Source organism: Phoca vitulina, unplaced genomic scaffold (genome assembly GCF_004348235.1).
Source record: "Phoca vitulina isolate PV1807 unplaced genomic scaffold, GSC_HSeal_1.0 scaffold44, whole genome shotgun sequence".
NCBI lineage: Eukaryota > Metazoa > Chordata > Mammalia > Carnivora > Phocidae > Phoca > Phoca vitulina.
The window spans coordinates 14,475,964-14,493,467 of record NW_022589747.1 but is presented as its reverse complement, the minus strand read 5'-3'; the positions used below and the strand labels follow the sequence as shown (position 1 = coordinate 14,493,467).

Here is a 17,504-nt window from a genome sequence, read left to right as displayed (position 1 = left end):
TATTGACCAGAACCCAAGCAAGATGCACCTGTTTTCTTGGGACCTTAGGGTTGCTGGCCTCTTGTTTTCCCAGCCTGTCTTCTGCGGGAGGGGCCTGCTGCGCTGTTACTCAGGCAACCCTGTTGGGGCGGAGTTGCCCTGCGCCCCTGTGGCGGGGGATGGGCTCAGTGGGAATCAGTCTTTGGGGCTTTTGTTCTCTGGCGCCTTTCCCTGGCAGCTTTCCACGTCTCTTCCGCAAGTCAGAGCAGAAGAGACCGTTTCCAACTCTCTGCCTCAGAGCAGAGAGACCTCAGTCTGTTCTTCAGTGAGCTCTCCAGGCCACACCGTCTCCGTTTCTGTCTGTGCTGCTATAAACTGCAGCGTCCTGGGTTGTGCGCCCCTCTGCAGCACTCCCAGTCCTGCCTCCAGGTCGGGGCACGTCTCTGCCCTTTGTGCTTCTAAAACCACCAGCCGCTCCCAGTTCACCTGCGAGCGACTCAGCCGCTCCGGGTTTCCGTCTCAGAGGCTGCAGTTCGCGTGCACGTGACCCCGCCGGTCTGGTCCTCCACCCCGGGGGCTGCCCTAAAGTTCTTTCCCGATGCTACAGGTCTGCGAGTCTGTGCCCGTCCGCAGCTCGCGAGGCTGTCACTCACCGGCGGTGTAGGATCCCCACGTCCAGGCTCCCTCCCGCTGCCGTTTATCCTCCGATATCTGCTCATACCTCAAAACCAACTGCCTGCGATATTCTGTTTGTAGAGATCCAGATCTTCTTACATCTCAGGCTGGTTTCATGGGTGCTCAGAGTGGTCTGGTAGATATCCAGCTCAATTCCGGGGACCAGTTGAAATAGGGTCCCCTACTCCTCCGCCATCTTTCCCCCCTCCTCCCATCAGCTTTTAAGTGGACATAAACATGAGTAGACAGCCAGGATCACCAGGCATTTAGGGAAAGTCTCAAATATTAAAGGGAAAAGCTGAATAGTTAAAAAAAAAAAAAGGAAGTAGAAGAAACAAAGACTTTCCAGGTGGACAAAGACCTTCACAAATGGCCATGATTTTTTTTTTTTCAAAGATTTTATTTGAGAGAGAGACAAAGAGTGTGTGTGAGAGAGAGAAAGAGCACGAGCAGGGGAGAGGGGCAAAGGGAGAGGGAGAAGCAGACTCCCCTGCTGAGCAGGGATCCTGACTCAGGGCTAGATCCCTGGACCCCGGCATCATGATCTGAGCTGAAGGCAGATGCTTCACCAACTGAGCTACCCAGGCACCCCAATGACCATGATTAATACTTCCAGAGATATAATGGAAGTGTATTCATGACGTAAGAAGAGGATGCTATTAAAAAACAAATATTCAGTAAACAAAAACAGCTCTTGGAAATTAAAAAAAAATAGTAGTGAAAAATCTGTTGAAAAAGCTGGTAAGCAGAGAAAGATGACCGAGAAAAGGAAAAAGCAAGGAAAACAATGAGTAATATTCCATTGTATATATATCACCTCTTCTTTATCCATTTACCTGAAACTAACATAAGATTGTAGGTTTATTATATTGGAATTAAAATAAAAACTTAAGAAAAGGCTAATACCTATCATTTCCCAATAATTTTTAATACTTCAGTCTCTATACAAATACAAATTGCCTGCAAATTGAAATTAAAATTTTGATATAAGATACAGAATTTCTAGTAGTAGATCTAAGTGATGTTGGAGAACCATTATAGTATTACACAAAGCCATTGAAAATTAATGGTTATGCCCAATTAAAGACCAGCTAACAAATGAAAAGAAGAACCAACAAGGATAATGACATAACAGATACTTGGAATGAGAATACTATTTATTTTATTTATATTTATTTTTAAATTAATTTATTTATTTGAGAGAGTGTGAGTGCAAGGGGTAGGGGGGAGTAGCAGAGGAGGAGAGAGAAACCCTAAGCAGACACTGTGCTGAGTGCAGAGCCTGACGAAGGGCTGGATCTCATGACCCAGAGATCACGACCTGAGCAGAAACCAAGACTCAGATGCTTAACCGAGTGTGCCACGCAGACACCCAGAGAATACTATTTAAATAATTATATTCAAGATTAAGAAAGGCCTTTGGAAAAAAAACAACAAAAGGCTCAAATATTAATTCAAAATCTATTTTTGGAAAAAAGACTCTATGATCCTGCTATAAGAGTCAAATGAAGTAAAAGTTATTGTTTGTGGAATATTTCTGTTGGAAAATTGTTTATTCTAAAAATTAGCATGGAGTTTTCATGATATCTTAATTTTATTAAAACTAAGATTAATTTTTTAAAAAGAATCAAAACAATAGTCTCTCAGTGGCAACATTAGGAGGTAGAAATGGATGGAGCAATGGCTTCAAAATTCTAAGGGAAAAATTATTTTTTTTTAAAGATTTTTATTTATTTATTGAGAGAGAGAGAGAGCATGAGAGGGAGGAGGGTCAGAGGGAGAAGCAGACTCCCTGCTGAGCAGGGAGCCCGATGCAGGACTCGATCCCGGGACTCCAGGATCATGACCTGAGCTGAAGGCAGTCGCTTAACCAACTGAGCCACCCAGGCACCCAGAAAAATTATTTTCTAATATGATATCCAATCTAACAGATCATTATGTGTATAAAGACATTTTCAGATGTACAAGGTCACAAATATATACTTTTCATGCATACTTTTCTTAGGAAGCCTTTAGAGAATATGCTTTAATTTATGGATGAAGATGTGTTTTAATATGTGGAATTAAGCCACAAATGAGGAAGATTTGTGTCCAGAAAAGAATGGATTGACATAAGAAGAGAGGTGAAGGCGGGGCACCTGGATGGCTCAGTTGTTAAGCGTCTGCCTTCGGCTCAGGTCATGATCCCAGGGTCCTGGGATCGAGCCCCACATCGGGCTCCCTGCTCCACGGGAAGCCTGCTTCTCCCTCTCCCACTCCCCCTGCTTGTGTTCCCTCTCTCGCTGTGTCTCTCTCTGTCAAATAAATAAATAAAAAATCTTAAAAAAAAAAAAAAAAAAAAGGGAGAGGTGAAGACAATGCCTAGGACAGGCCTGTGGGAACAGCTGTGACAGCAGGTGTCGCCAGAGAGAGCCCAGTTCAGACAGAGCAGTCCAGGAGAGACAAGCAAATTCTTCAGGAAGATGAAACTGACCGAATGCTTAATATTTTCCAACAAAACGAGGGGAGATTTATATAACTAACTACAGAGTATGGGACTGAATTAGCGATAAGTCCCTAAAACACTAAGCAAACGAACCAACAAGCAAACAAGACCCTGCGATTATTTCCTCAAAAGAGAACAGAAAGTCGGCATAAAACTAAAGGTAAACTTCATGGTGGGGGTGCCGATAGTACTGATATCATTGTAGTATTACCACAGATTGGATGGATGCCTATCTGGGACTATAGAAGAGGAATGGCAGGAAAGAGAGGGAGGGCGAGCTGGGGTCGGGGGAGGCGTCTGAGGGCACATTAAGTCTGCACCCTCCAGAGAGATGAGTCGATAGATAATGCTTTAGAGACCAAGAAGTAGCATTATAAGCAAGTCATGCACACACGTGACTGAGATCAGACAATATGGAAAAGGAGTAAAAGTATTTACCTCTAAGAAACAGGAAATGGAGGAGGTGTATGACGGTCTGAACTTTTTATATAAAACGCTCTAATACAATTTTGTTACTCTTTACATGATGTGCATTTATAACCGATAAACATACACATTTAAAAAAATGAGTAATGAGTATTCTTATGACATGACCTTTCAAAAGAGTTTTATGCAGACTGAAGAGATGCATTATCTTCTCCCTCCATGTTTGTGTGTACCTGTATTTGGATGCGGGTGTGGGCGGACTTTATCATTTTACAGGTAACATGGGGGAAAGTAGTCAAACTTTTAAACAGAGAAATTCTAAATGTTAAAATTAGAAATTGTTCATCTCTAATATTCTGAGACAAAGCATTCAGCACAGACAAGCCTCTGTTTGAAGTCTCCCTTGAAGAGGTTTTCAGAACTTACTCCACGGGCTTGAGAGTGGCATGGCCTGTCCTTACGTGGGTTACAACTGTCCATCTATTGGGTCATACAGAATGATGGGACAGTCCACCTTGTAGCTCCTCTTCCACCAACACCCAAGGGAAATTCTGCCTTATTGATCAGAGCCAATCTACCGTTTCTGATCCTCAAATAGCTCCTTCCTAAAGAATGACTGAAGAGAGAAGGTTCTATGTAGTAGGGCTCTTATATGAATCTCCATAAGGAAGCTCCTAAAAACCATTTCTATTTTCTAAAGATCCATCCCATTGGTTCAAGGCAATCCTATCTCCTCTTTTCTAACAGCTGAATCTAGTGGATCTCTCAGATCAGGAGAACTTCTCATTTCCAGTAGAGGAATCAGCATAATTCCACAGCAGGGCTAACAATATTAATAGCTAGTGCAGCCGGGAAGCCCTTAGTAGGTGCCGGGCTACTGGGCAAAGTGCTCTGCGTGCATGTCTCATTGACTCTTCAAAACACCCTACAACGTTGCCACTATTACTGCTTCCATTACTGAACTTGAAAGTCGTAGGGTCAAGTTTTGCACTGACACGCTTCAACATTATGCTATTCCAGTGACGTTGAGGTCCATATTTTAACAATTTGCATCATTCTCAGCAGGTAGAATGTGCCAGTGAATCGATCTCTTACCTGGGTGAATCCATTAAATGTACCACCAGAAGCCTAAACAGAAAGGGAATCAAAGTACATTATGTTTTATCATTTTTGTGGGATCAGTAAATGTCCATCAGACAAGTTGGAAAGTGAAGACCACCACATGTTTTAAAATAATACAAAAGGTTGCTGTGCATGAAAGTGTTTAGGAAATGAAAAAGGCCACTGTATTATTTTAAATAGGCTGACAAAGATTATTTTTACAAATAATAATTTTTACTGGCATGTGGCTCAGCGTTAACCAAAGCCCACTTTCTCAATAATGCGAAGATGATTCCAGAGAAAAGCCACAAGGGGTTAATAGCTCCCTTTTTAGGCTACTGATAGTATCTAGAAGCATTTTCAGTATTTCTCTAATACATCATTTGGATGAACAGCAATTAGGAGAGTCTATAGTTTCAGGGGGCCTGGGTAGAAACATTTCATGTGCTCTTACTTCTATAAAATCACTTTAGGAAGAGTAAATTAGTCTGTTCTATGTATTTTTAGTATTTGAACAGTAAAAATGAAAGTAGAATAAACACAATAAATGGGATGGTAAAATAGACTCATTAGTTCCCAATACAAAGATCCTGTTTTGTAATTTTTTTTTGTCAACCTATTTGTGTTTGGTTTGCACAAATTTCAAGGAGATGAGGCAGGCCTCAGAGAAGATACTGATGGATGGATAATGAAGTAGGTGGGAAACATTAGGAAAAAAAGAACCTAAGAAGTCTTTGGCTAGTCTATACTACATACTGGGGTAAGTACCTCTTCTTTATCAGGCTCTATTTCTTGGTACAACAATCCATATCTCTGGTTAGCAATTTCATCTTCAGATAAATCTGAGTTGCTGATGTCATTGTCTCGCGGACTAGCAGAACTCTCGGTGCTAGCATTGTGGGAGGTGCCCAGAACCAACGGTCTAGCTATCTCTCGGCTTTGTTCCCAGCAGTTAGCAATGGCTTGTTCCCCACATACATCTGCTGCTAAGTCCACATCCAGCCCTCTCTCACCTTCAACTATATCTAAATGTTCCCAGCAATTATCTAAGCCTCCTGAATCTCTGATAGGCCAGTGGTTAATAGGATTAAGCCAACTGGCAAATCCACTTACTTGGCCATCTGGTATACCAGGGAATTCTAGTATATCCATACTATTCACTACTGAATCCAAGCTTGGCTGCCAGATTTGGCCTGGATCTGTTGCCCAAGAGTCTGTTTTTACAATTGTTGGCAAGTAAATGGTATGGCTACAGTTACCAGTCACTGTACTTTCAGACCTCTCTAGTAATGAGTCTTCTGCCTTACACAAACACCAATCTCTTCTGTTTGCATTAGTTCCCAGAGAATAATTAAGATCTGTCCTAGACTGAGCTGTCACTTTATGTTTTATTGATAAAACAACAGCCTCATTTTCATTCCTGTCAACCCCAGGAGTATGTAACACAGCCTCATGCTGAATCTCTTCAGCATCTGCACTGCCTTGTCCTGAGTGATGTATTATATCCTGGTTAAGAGAGTCTATTAAATTTTTCCTTATGTCTTTTCTAGCTAAACCCCATCCCTCAGGGCTGGCATTTTCAAGATTAGATACAGAATCAGTCTGGAGACGCAGATTCAAAATATCTGTGTCATGGACAGGTTTAGCTCCAGAGCCCTCTATAATTTCACAATTATTAATTACTACTTGATTCCCCTCCTCTAGCCCTTGGCTTCTGTAACTAAATTCAGCTGCCATATCTACTCTTTCCAGGTCTTCTTCTAATACACCAACCTTATCAAAATACTTTTCATTGGTCTTTTCACTTTCCTTACAACTAGCTCGTAGATCTTTCATCATTTCCTCTTTATTGACTGCTAAGGTCTCCTGGTCTTGCTTTCCTATTTTCTTAAGAAGATCTACTAGCCTGTCTCCTGTACATTCACACGCTTTCTCTTCAAATTCCTTTGTACCTTCTAGTGCCTTGATATCAATAGCTCCAGTGTCTACCTTTTCACATGTCTCCACACCTGCCCACATAGAATCTTCCATCTTCTCTTTCTCTTCCTCTTCTTCTGACTGTTTAACATCTTCTTGACTTTCTCTGACCAGGCCACCAGTTTCTGTGGCTGCCATCTCTGAGGCAGGTAAGTCATGAGGCTGCTCCATCTCCATACCAGCCGCTGTGGCAAATTCAGCCTCAGGCACAGGCTTTGGGTACAGCTGTTCATTTCCACATGGAGGGGCTGGCCCCACGACATGCTCACCCTGTTCAGCTACAGTGTGCCAGTCAGCAGAAGAAGGAATTCCAGTGGATAATCCAATGTCTTGCTCTGCTTCAGAGAGACATGAAGAGTCTTCCTGAGACCCACCTTGGGTAATTTCCTGGCTGATACTCTCTGTACTAGCATCAGGGCCCCAAATAAATGCACCTAGGTCAATCTGAGATCTTTGAATTTCTTCGGCCAACCCACTCTCTGGAGTTTCCTCCATGATCAGGTTACACAGGGAAAGACTTTTTGAAGAGTCAGTCTTTAGAGTATGCAGAATAGCAAAGAAAAAAAAAAAAACAGAAGATGAAACAGATCATGGTAAGATATGATGAGAAACACAAAGCTCTTCAGTAGGGTAACACCAGTTAAACAAAGCTAGAGAGCATTTAAATTAAATGGCTTGAGGTTAAATCTGCGACTAGCAATGCCATGAGAAAAAAAAAAAGCTCATTCTAGATAATATCCATGTATATAGCGCACATAAAATATTTTTAAAAATCCAGAATATTCTGGATATTTACCTACCGGCTGTACCAAATCAGTGCTTGTCTGTATGAGTAAAAAAAAAAAAAAATGATAATCAATAATAATAATAATAACAACAACAACAGGGCAAAAGAAGTAAATTCCCTAGCACATTAAAATCCCATGCTGTCCAGAGTCAACATTCTCCTGAAAGCTGTAGCTTTTACTGGTTTGAAATTAAATTTTACAACTTGTTTTGTGATAGGAATGAGTTTTGTTTCAATACCGTTTATGACTACACAGTTGAAACATGAATAAAGCCTTTCTCATTTTCTAGTCAACAACGATCTTCAGGGCTATTACAAGACTTCTGCTTTAGCAAACTCTGAAACACAAAGTTTCAAATAAAAAAGCAAACCTGAGAACATCAGAATAAGACCAAGCCCTAGCAGCCACAAAAATACACAGTATTATATGCTCTGACACAGTATCAGAATAAACCTTTCCCCAAACTCACCCCACACTTGCTTCTTCCTCTGAGGTAGTGTTTATATGGAGGATGATCTGATACTAACCACTCTGACTGGACGATTCTCCTCACGTTCTCCCCCCAGCCTAGAAGCCTTGTCTGCACACAAACAACCCTGGGGGACTGAGAGGATCAAGGAACGCCAGCAATTATGTCCAGGGAGCTATTGTTTTGCAATTTTGTCACTGCTACTATTCTTAGCAGGTTTGTCCTCTGAAATAATCCATGATCCCTCCAGATAATACCTTCATCTTCACCATACCCTTCCCAGCTACAGAAGGAAAAATGTATTATGACTCCAACTAAAGATATGAAATACTGGAATAATAAAACATTAGCACTGTGTTCTTGGTCGTCAAGACCATTAACACCGAGTTGTGGCTAGAATTCAAATGTTCTGAACGTCAGTCCATGTATCCCTTTTTGTGATTATACAAGCAAAGCCAGCTTTCAATTAACATCTTTTAGCTCTTCTCTCGAGAGCCTTCCATGATGCTTCAAGCATCCTAAGTATTAGTGCAGTATAAACCCACTCCTGTGGAAGGGAAGGGGGCAGTCATCTTTGTTTTAAGATAAAAGAGTAGCAGTGTCACTTCAGAAGACCAGGCCCATGAATAGCTTGATCTAGCAAACTTTCCTGTTGCTGTCTCACTAAAAAGACAGCACGAAATTCAATAGCTGAGTTCTGAAGACCATGTGACCAGAGCTTTTCCAAGACAGGGCAGACAAACGCCCTGCCCCTGAAGGGTGTGAAGCTCCATATGGGTGTGGCCACCCTCTGAATCCCACAGCACACATGCTGCACCATAAAGCTCTGTTCGTGTCTTTTTCCCAACTCTAACTTCTTTCGGAAGTGCTCATCCTTGCACGTCAGATTAGCTGAATACACACCATTAGTAGTAACAGCTACCTTTTATTGATATGTATCAGACATGGGGCTAAGCACTCTACAAATATTATCTACTTCATCCTCACACAACCCTCTGTGGTAGGCATCATTACCCTTATTTTACGGATGAGAAATACGGAGACTGAAAGAAGTTCATAAATTGCTCAAAGTCATATTGTTATAAGACGTAGAGTCTGGACTCAAATCCAGAGCTGTCTGGCTCTAAAGCTCAAATTCTTATTGATGAAGCTTCATTATCATTGGAAATAATAGTAAGAAAGAGGTTCCCTGTGCAGAGTAGCCTGCCCCTTACATTTTCTCATCCATGTTTTCTTCTGTTCTGTTTAAAAGCAACAAAAAATGTGCCCGCCCTTCACTACAACATTTTCAGTAGCCACCAATAACCACAGGAAGAAGCATAAAGGGGCATAACACCAAATTCTTGCTTATCCAGGCGTCTGGCACACTGACACTATTTTCCTCACCATTGTTTCCAGGTGCTGGTAATGCTTGGAACCATCAGGAAGCTGATGATTGTTCTAGGGGACTACACTGTCATTAAAAATGTCTAGGTCTTCTTCCCACCGCAGGTGAATTTAAATGTAACAGGGTTTCCAAATTTCTAGGGATCCAGATACATCAAAATACAAGGTTTTAGCACTCTTACCGTCCATAGGTCCCAGGGCAATGTCTGAAAGCAAACAAATAAAAATATGGTTAGTATACAAGTCCCAAGCATGTAAAAAATACTGAGGTGACAAAAGTTCTTGAAGTAAAACATTTTGAAATACAGCACTGTTCAACAGAACTTTCTTTGGTGATGACAAAGCTCCATATCTGTGCCGTCCAATATGGCAGCCACTAGTCACATGTAGCTACTGAGCACTTGAAATGTGCTAGCGTAAAAGAACCAAATCTTAAGTTTTACATAATTTTACTTAATTTGAATTTGAATAGCCAAATGTGGCTTGTGGCTACCATACTGGACAGTAGAGGACCAGTCAATCTGCTTTTCACTATACAAAGTAGATAGCTGTATCTGAAAACATGATGAATGGGTTTACTTTAGTGCATGCAAGTATACACACACAGAGAGACACACACACACACACTTAAAACGAAGTACAATGTGTCCAGATATTAGAGTTTCTCACATCTTTGAGCACATGCAGTCCGATTCATTGCTAATGCTACTTCTTCCCCTCCCCCGACCACATTCAAGAGGTTGCATTATGACCAGTTTGATGGTAAATGAACCCCAGAAAAAGAGTTCTTCAATATGTTGAATTTGATGATAACACAGCTCAACTAACAGATAATCATGCAAATTAGCAGGGTGCCCCCTAAGACATATGGATGAATTAGACTTACTACTGGCATTTTAATTATCAAGCCCATTGATCCCAGTGAATGAATCCAGATGGTTCAAGTGACTTCCGCTGTGTGTTTGGGAAAGTGAAGGAGAACTCTCATTTCCTTTGTGACTGAGAATTGCTGCCAAGGCCACATCCTTTTCTGCCTTTGTCTTTGTGACTAGAACAGATCTGTTTATGAACTTGTTTTGAATCACTAAACGAGCGGCAAATTAGAAAGCCTGGCACTCCCATCTAAGAATATGGGAGTTTCCAGATGGGGTCACAGACGTCTCATTAGGATTCTATACTACAGAACATGGACCCTGTGGTTCTGAGTGAGCCCACCCCCCCTGGTCTGGGCCTGCTCTGACTGTCCAGCCCCAGCCACCCAGCATCTCTGTGCAGCCTGGCTGGTCTCTGGGTTAACACCCACCTGTCGAATGACTAAGAAAGGAGAGGAGAACAGCTGCACGGGAAACCACAGTTATTTGTATGTGGACTCCTTCTGCAACTAATATGCACGTTCTGATTATTCAGATGGTTTGGATTTTCCTGCTTCCCAGGCCCTTAAGAATCACAGCCCCTAGGGCGCCTGGGTGGCTCAGTCGTTAAGCGTCTGTCTTCGGCTCAGGTCATGATCCCAGGGTCCTGGGATCGAGTCCCACATCGGGCTCCCTGTTTGGCAGGAAGCCTGCTTCTCCCTCTCCCACTCCCCCTGCTTGTGTTCCTGCTCTCGCTATCTCTCTATCAAATAAATAAATAAAATCTTAAAAAAAAAAAAGAATCACAGCCCCTAAAAGCTACTCCATATCCCTGCATGATGCAGACAGCACTGCTATCTTCTCCAAAGGAAGGCAGCAATGTGAAATGGCATGTTTATCAGTCCTCAGGATCACGAAATGATGTGTTAACTCGTGTGGACACTGCGGAGATCACAGGAGAGGCGTTCCGCTAGCAGCGAGAACATCCATTTAAAACATGGGGTCAGGTGATGGGTAAGGGAGATCATTCTGAGCGAAGGGGAAGGAAGGCCAGTAGAATCCGATGGCTCTATTGTTTTTGCTATCACAGCCTAAGACTGCCCTTGGTGAAAAGGAGATGTGATTAGAGCCAGCTCACAGGATGACTCTGCCGTGAAGTGACTCCATTAGAGCTACCGGAGGGGGGCGGCTGATTACCCCGCCTGAGGGAGAACGCGGGGCACATGTGGCTTTTCCTGACTGCAGTGATGCATTTTCTTCCAAAGACTTTTGAAGCTTAACTGAGGTCATTTTTTTTTAATTCTGAAAGAATCTTTGTTCTAAATCTACACAAATTCCATGATCTGTGGATTTATTTAATCATGAATTGATATAAAAGAGGTTTCTCTCTCGATTCAGACTCGCGGGCAGAAATGCTGTGGCATCTCACCCACTGACCACGACAGCACCCACTGCAGAGACCTGCCTTCTGTCACTAGAGCAGTGAATGCTGTAGAGCGAGGCTGAGGAAGGCCCATGAATTCTGCACAATGAGGAAGCTCTGATGGGGACGTGTTCTGAATGAGATGTACATTCATGTTCTGCTTTCCTGGGCCAACAAGGCAGAACCCTCAAAACTTGCTGACAATTACTATGTTAGCATTCCCCAAAGTATGTCTTAGAGAATATTCTAATGACTATTAAAAAACTTTCATTATAACAGATTTCTGTGGTCAAATTTGGGAAACTCTAAGTTAAACAAGTCTACACAGTTTTTTCTTTTAGTTGCAGAACTTCTTGGAGCCTGTAATATTCCGATGCATACAATCAGAGAAAGACATGTATCATATGATCTCACTGATATGAGGAATTCTTAATCTCAGGAAACAAACTGAGGGTTGCTGGAGTGGTGGGGGGGTGGGAGGGATGGGGTGCCTGGGTGAGAGACATTGGGGAGGGTATGTGCTATGGTGAGCGCTGTGAATTGTGCAAGACTGTTGAATCACAGATCTGTACCTCTGAAACAAATAATGCAATATATGTTAAGAAAAAAAAAAAGAAGAAGAAGAAGATAGCAGGAGGGGAAGAATGAAGGGGGCGAAATCGAAGGGGGGAGACGAACCATGAGAGATGATGGACTCTGAAAAACAAACAGGGTTCTAGAGGGGAAGGGAGTGGGAGGATGGGTTAGCCTGGTGATGGGTATTAAAGAGGGCACGTTCTGCATGGAGCACTGGGTGTTATGCACAAACAATGAATCATGGGAGTACTACATCAAAAACTAATGATGCAATGTATGGTGATTAACATACAATAAAAAATTAAAAAAAAAATTCCGATGCATATCGTGACTCTCCTTTTAAAAGAGAGTTAATAGAACTTTCCCAAACATTTATCTAAGAGACCCATTTTTTGCAAGTATCTTTAAGGCTAGTATCTGATCTGCTTATTAATTACCTGCTTTATTGACATCTCAGATTTTTATTGTTCCCAAATTACAACAGGGAGGCCTTTAGAAACCCAATCATATTCTGGAAGAAAGCATGGATTAGAAGTTTTATTTATCGAGGTTTATATTGAGCTGACAGTGGTTTATTGTAAGGTATCACAAGACTTCAAGACCAGAAAATTGAGTGAGGTCTCAATTCTCAACTTCAGTTTTATAATACACCTTCATTAATTAATTTGAAGTATATTCTAACATCTTTGGATTTGCCCAAATTCAAATGTGAGCTCCCAAGCACATTAAAAATACGGATATAAACAATTTCTGTTTTGCCAAATTTTGAGTTAACTTCCTTTTGTGAGCACAGACAATTGCAAAGGAAGTCTACTACAGAGGAATCATCCAGAAGTCATTACTGTGCCCACCTCCAGGACCCCTCTGCAGGAGAACGCTGTGCGATCACTATTGGGAGTGAGGAAATGTTGAGGGTGAGGAAGTGATGAGCAAGGACAAGCTGGATAAGCAAGGCCAACTCTGGCCATAGTCAAGATCACATAAGGGAAGCTTCTGCAATGTGGAGGAGAACAAGGTCTTCGAGTTCAAAACTACCAAGACTGGAAAACATTTCTGCTGGGGCATAATTTCAAGGTCATTTCTAACGTGCTTTAATATGCAAAACATGAGGAAGGAAAGTAGAGAAAACAGTAAGAAGATTAAGCCCAGGGCCAAAGAAAGAGCTTCATTTAGAGAAGCCAGAAAATGTATTGTCCGAAGCTGAACACTCTGAGTGCAAACTAATACTAATAATGACAATTACTCTGAAATGGAGGATTCCTGGGCAAGCCGCAATGCATGGCTATCCCAGCTCTATGGATAGAGAGAGCTAATGGTGGGGGGGAGCTTTGGAATGAGAGCTATGGATAGTCCTCTTTCTACTCTTCCTTCCCATTGGGGAATGTTTGTCAACCCCAAAGACAAGTGAATAGTCACTTGAAATGGACGGGGGTCCCTGACAGGCATTTGCTGCATCATAGAGCTTATTCAAGTTTATGAAATGTCATCCCCAAACATCAGAACTGCCCCTGGCTACCTGCGACATGGGGGAGTGGGTCACTCCGGCAGAACCTGCAGGTGCCACCTCAGGCTTGAAAGGGTCGAAGTCCAGATCCAACAATGTCTCCTCTTTCTTCACCTCAGGGGCTTCATTCTGTTAAAATAAAACAAAGTATGAGACTTTATGATATAATCCATGTATGATCCTCAACGCCACTGGATATCCCCAAAGCAGGCTCAGATAGTTTACCAGTTAGGTGGCTCACCCATAAGCTCCCAGAGTCACCAGCTAAATGTGGCAAAGGGGGAAATAACCAATTCTGGCCAACTATCATCTAAGACACCCAGGAATGTGACCCAGGCTTTTAGTTCCTCTCCTTTGTCCAGCTCTGAATCCAGCCAACGAAGAAAATGTCTGAGAGGTATGTCCTGATGCCACCAAGATCCAAGGATTCCCCTCTGCTAGTTCAGAAATCTCAAGTCAAGAATTACAGATGACCAGATGGATAAAATGGGCCAAGGCTTGGACCCATTCCTGAAGCCCACTGTTGTGATGTTCCCTGCAAAGCTGGCACGTAAAAAGGAAGGGACACTGTCTATTTTGACTTCATCCACCTGCCTCATCTCCCAGAGGGACCCTATCCCTTGATCTAGTTTTCGTATGATCCATTCTTCATCCATAATGCTGGTGGTCTCAACTGTGCGTATGAGGGAGGGAGGGTGAAAGGCAAAGAGGCGGAGAGAGAACCCTGTCCCCCAACGTTTACTAAAAAATAACACTCTTGGATTAGAAACAGGTAAGACAAATAAGACCTAGGAGAAGAGTCCTGCTATGATAATAGGAAAACATTTATAACACTGAACATTAATATTTGTTCATTTATCGTGATACAAAAAAGTAACATGGGCTTGAAGTTCGCCTAACCCTGGCTCAAGTTACATAGCAAGGGTCAGAGCTGAAATAAAGTCTCCATAAGCTATCATGGTGAATAGAACTGGATCAACACAGAATCAAGTTACATGTGTTTGATGCTTGATATAAGCTTCAATTTTGACCATCTGTTGCCTAGAAACTGAAAGGTCACAACCACGGATAAAGCATATATAAGAACAGGGATGTTCAGAGAAAGATTTTATTTATTTATTTATTTATTTATTTATTTATTTATTTATGAGAGCGAGCATGCACATGTGCGAGTGTGGGGAGGGGCAGAGGGAGAGAGAGAATCCCAAGCAGACTGTGGGCTGAGTGAGGAGCCCAACACGGTGCTCGATCTCACGACCCTAAGATCATGATCTGAGCTGAAATCAAGTGTCAGACACTTAACCAACTGAGCCACTCAGGCTCCCTGTAGAGAAAGATTTTAAAGAACAAGAGTACTTTTGATTAATATTTATCATAGAGATAAAATTTAAAACCGTATGTAAAGCTTTGGGACATAAAAGATAATACTTTATTTAGTATATCCACATTCACCGTAGTAGGAAATCTGCTTCAGTACCATGTTATTGGTTTTGAGCTATTTTTTTTAAAGATTTATTTATTTATTTGACAGAGAGAGACACAGTGAGAGAGGGAACACAAGCGGGGCAGTGGGAGAGGGAGAAGCAGGCTTCCCGCGGAGCAGGGAGCCCGATGTGGGGCTCGATCCCAGGACCCTGGGATCATGATCTGAGCCGAAGGCAGACACTTAATGACTGAGGCACCCAGGCGCCCCTTGAGCTATCTATTTTGCAGCATACAAATATATACACTTATACACTTTTCAAATTTCCCAAGGATAATGCTCTTCTGAGATTCTTCTTTCTTTAACAATCACAAAGCTATCAACCGATTCCTTTGGCCCATATGCAAAATCTGCCTCAGTCTGTTTTTCAACATTTATATTGACACAGTTATATTTTTAAAATTCTGCAAACACCTATATTCACTTCGAATGTGCTAGGCACTGTTCTGAGAACTTAATACATATAAATATTAACTCAGGTTAGGGCACTTTGCTGCAGTCTAATGATGACAACCCCACCACACTGTTATTGCCTTTAAAGAATTACCTTACTAGATTCTTCAAACTTCATTCATTTCACCTGCACCGTCTAATCGTTATAAAACTCAAGGAGTAGTGGCATCATTTCTCCATCTGGGGATGAGGAGAATGGGCAGAATGAGCTTAGCTGTTGTCCTGGGTCCCTCAGCTGTAATGCAGCCGAGACAGGACTGCAACAGCTGGGTGCCTTTGACTCTGGTGCTTTTCTAGGCTGCTGCTAAGACCCGGTCCCCCATCTCTCAAACGGGTACCCTGAGGATCTGCAGAAGAATTCTTGAGAGTCTGTAAATGCTTCATAAAATGTGAACCCATCCAAATACGTCCATTAATCCTCCATGAGCATAATGGATCCCCTTAAGGAAGCTTGGATGGGAATTTAGACATCAAGGATGAAAAGACGTATTAGACTCTACAGAGCTATGCTTAGACTTTGCGATGGATCTGGGTTTGCACCCAGTTTTGCCACTTGCTAGCTGTCTCTCTCTGGGCAATTAGTTCAGCTTCTTTGAGCCTCCATTTCTTCATGCATAAAATGCAAGCGATACTACCTAGTAAGATTACTGTCAGTAGTAAAGACAATGAATCCACTGTATATACTATATAGAAGATACTCTAAATGGAAATGGAAATTAAACCATTATTAATTATTATTGGTAATGAAGTATATCTGTGTAAAACCACTGTCCTCAAATATCTGTATATTTGGCTGCCTTCAAAATGTGCTGTTGGCTTCTTCAGACTCAATTTCTACTTGGTTTTGCACCCTGAATTCTTGAGAGTTACCCTTTAAGGCACTCATATCAAAGAGTAGTTTGATAGAACTACAAAAAGAACAAAAAAGGAGTTGCCTGTTGATGTAATATTCCTTTGTAAAACAACAATTCCATCATTACATGTTGAAACACACAGTGACATGTAATTTCTCTTAAAGTTATAAAAGAAAACTAATCTCTCATTCCTTCTACCCATTAGAGAAACTCTGATATGGTCTCAACATTCTTAAGCTTTTGGAAGCTAGAGCTTAAGTATTGTTTCACCGTTAAAAGTCTAGAAGAGGTGACCTAGAATGTGCTCCCAAGAAAGGAGACTAGATGTGTAAACCACAGAAGGGAAAATATTCAGTGGGAAAAATCTTACCAATTATAATAATCTTTTTACTATATTTCATGAAGGGTCTTCTGCTAGGAACATCCAAGCTTACAGCTGAAGTACTGAACTTCTTCCAGTACAGGTATATCCTTTGATCATAATCCTTATGCCTAACCTTGCCATGGCCTCCTGATAGATGGAGTTGGTCACCTTGACTTGGGGATGACCACCTGTCATGCTTTGGCCAATGGATGTTAGCGAGTATCATGCAAGCAAAGGCTTGAAATAGGCTTGCATGGTTGACTAGCTTTTTTGTATTCCTGCCATTCACGATGAAAAGCACAAGTTTTGGGGGAACCACCGGTCAAAGAGGATGGGAGACGCAGGGAGTGCACCTGGAGCCATCATGACTACATTTCTCAAAACCGAAGTTAAAGAGAAATTCTTAAAACTGGCCAGAAGAAAAAGATGTGTTATTTCACAGAGGAACAACCTAAGAATAATAGCAGATTTATCATCAGAAATAATCCAAGCAAAAAGATGGTGAGGCAGTATCTTTGAAGTACTGAGAGGAAAAAACTTAGAATTCTGTGCCCCTTGAAAATATTTTTGAAAAACAAAAATGAGATGACTATTTGTTCATACATACAAAAGCAGAAAGAATTCACTGCCATCAGATCCACACTACAACTAATGTGAAAGGACATTTTTCAGGCACAATAAGTAATACTAGGTGGAAATATGGATCTATA

At 41.8% G+C, this 17,504-nt stretch overlaps 1 protein-coding gene across 1 annotated transcript in view; it reads right to left on the bottom strand.

Moving 5' to 3' along the window:
- Window positions 1-17,504, bottom strand: part of AMPH (amphiphysin) — a 271,638-nt gene that overhangs the window by 46,500 nt on the left and 207,634 nt on the right. Inside the window, exons 12-15 of the mRNA XM_032430566.1 lie at window positions 13,653-13,769; window positions 9,469-9,492; window positions 7,444-7,467; window positions 4,661-4,693 (exon numbers count right to left, since the gene is read on the bottom strand). Coding sequence (XP_032286457.1) covers window positions 4,661-4,693; window positions 7,444-7,467; window positions 9,469-9,492; window positions 13,653-13,769 — 198 coding nt within the window. The remainder of the gene's footprint in view (window positions 1-4,660; window positions 4,694-7,443; window positions 7,468-9,468; window positions 9,493-13,652; window positions 13,770-17,504) is intronic.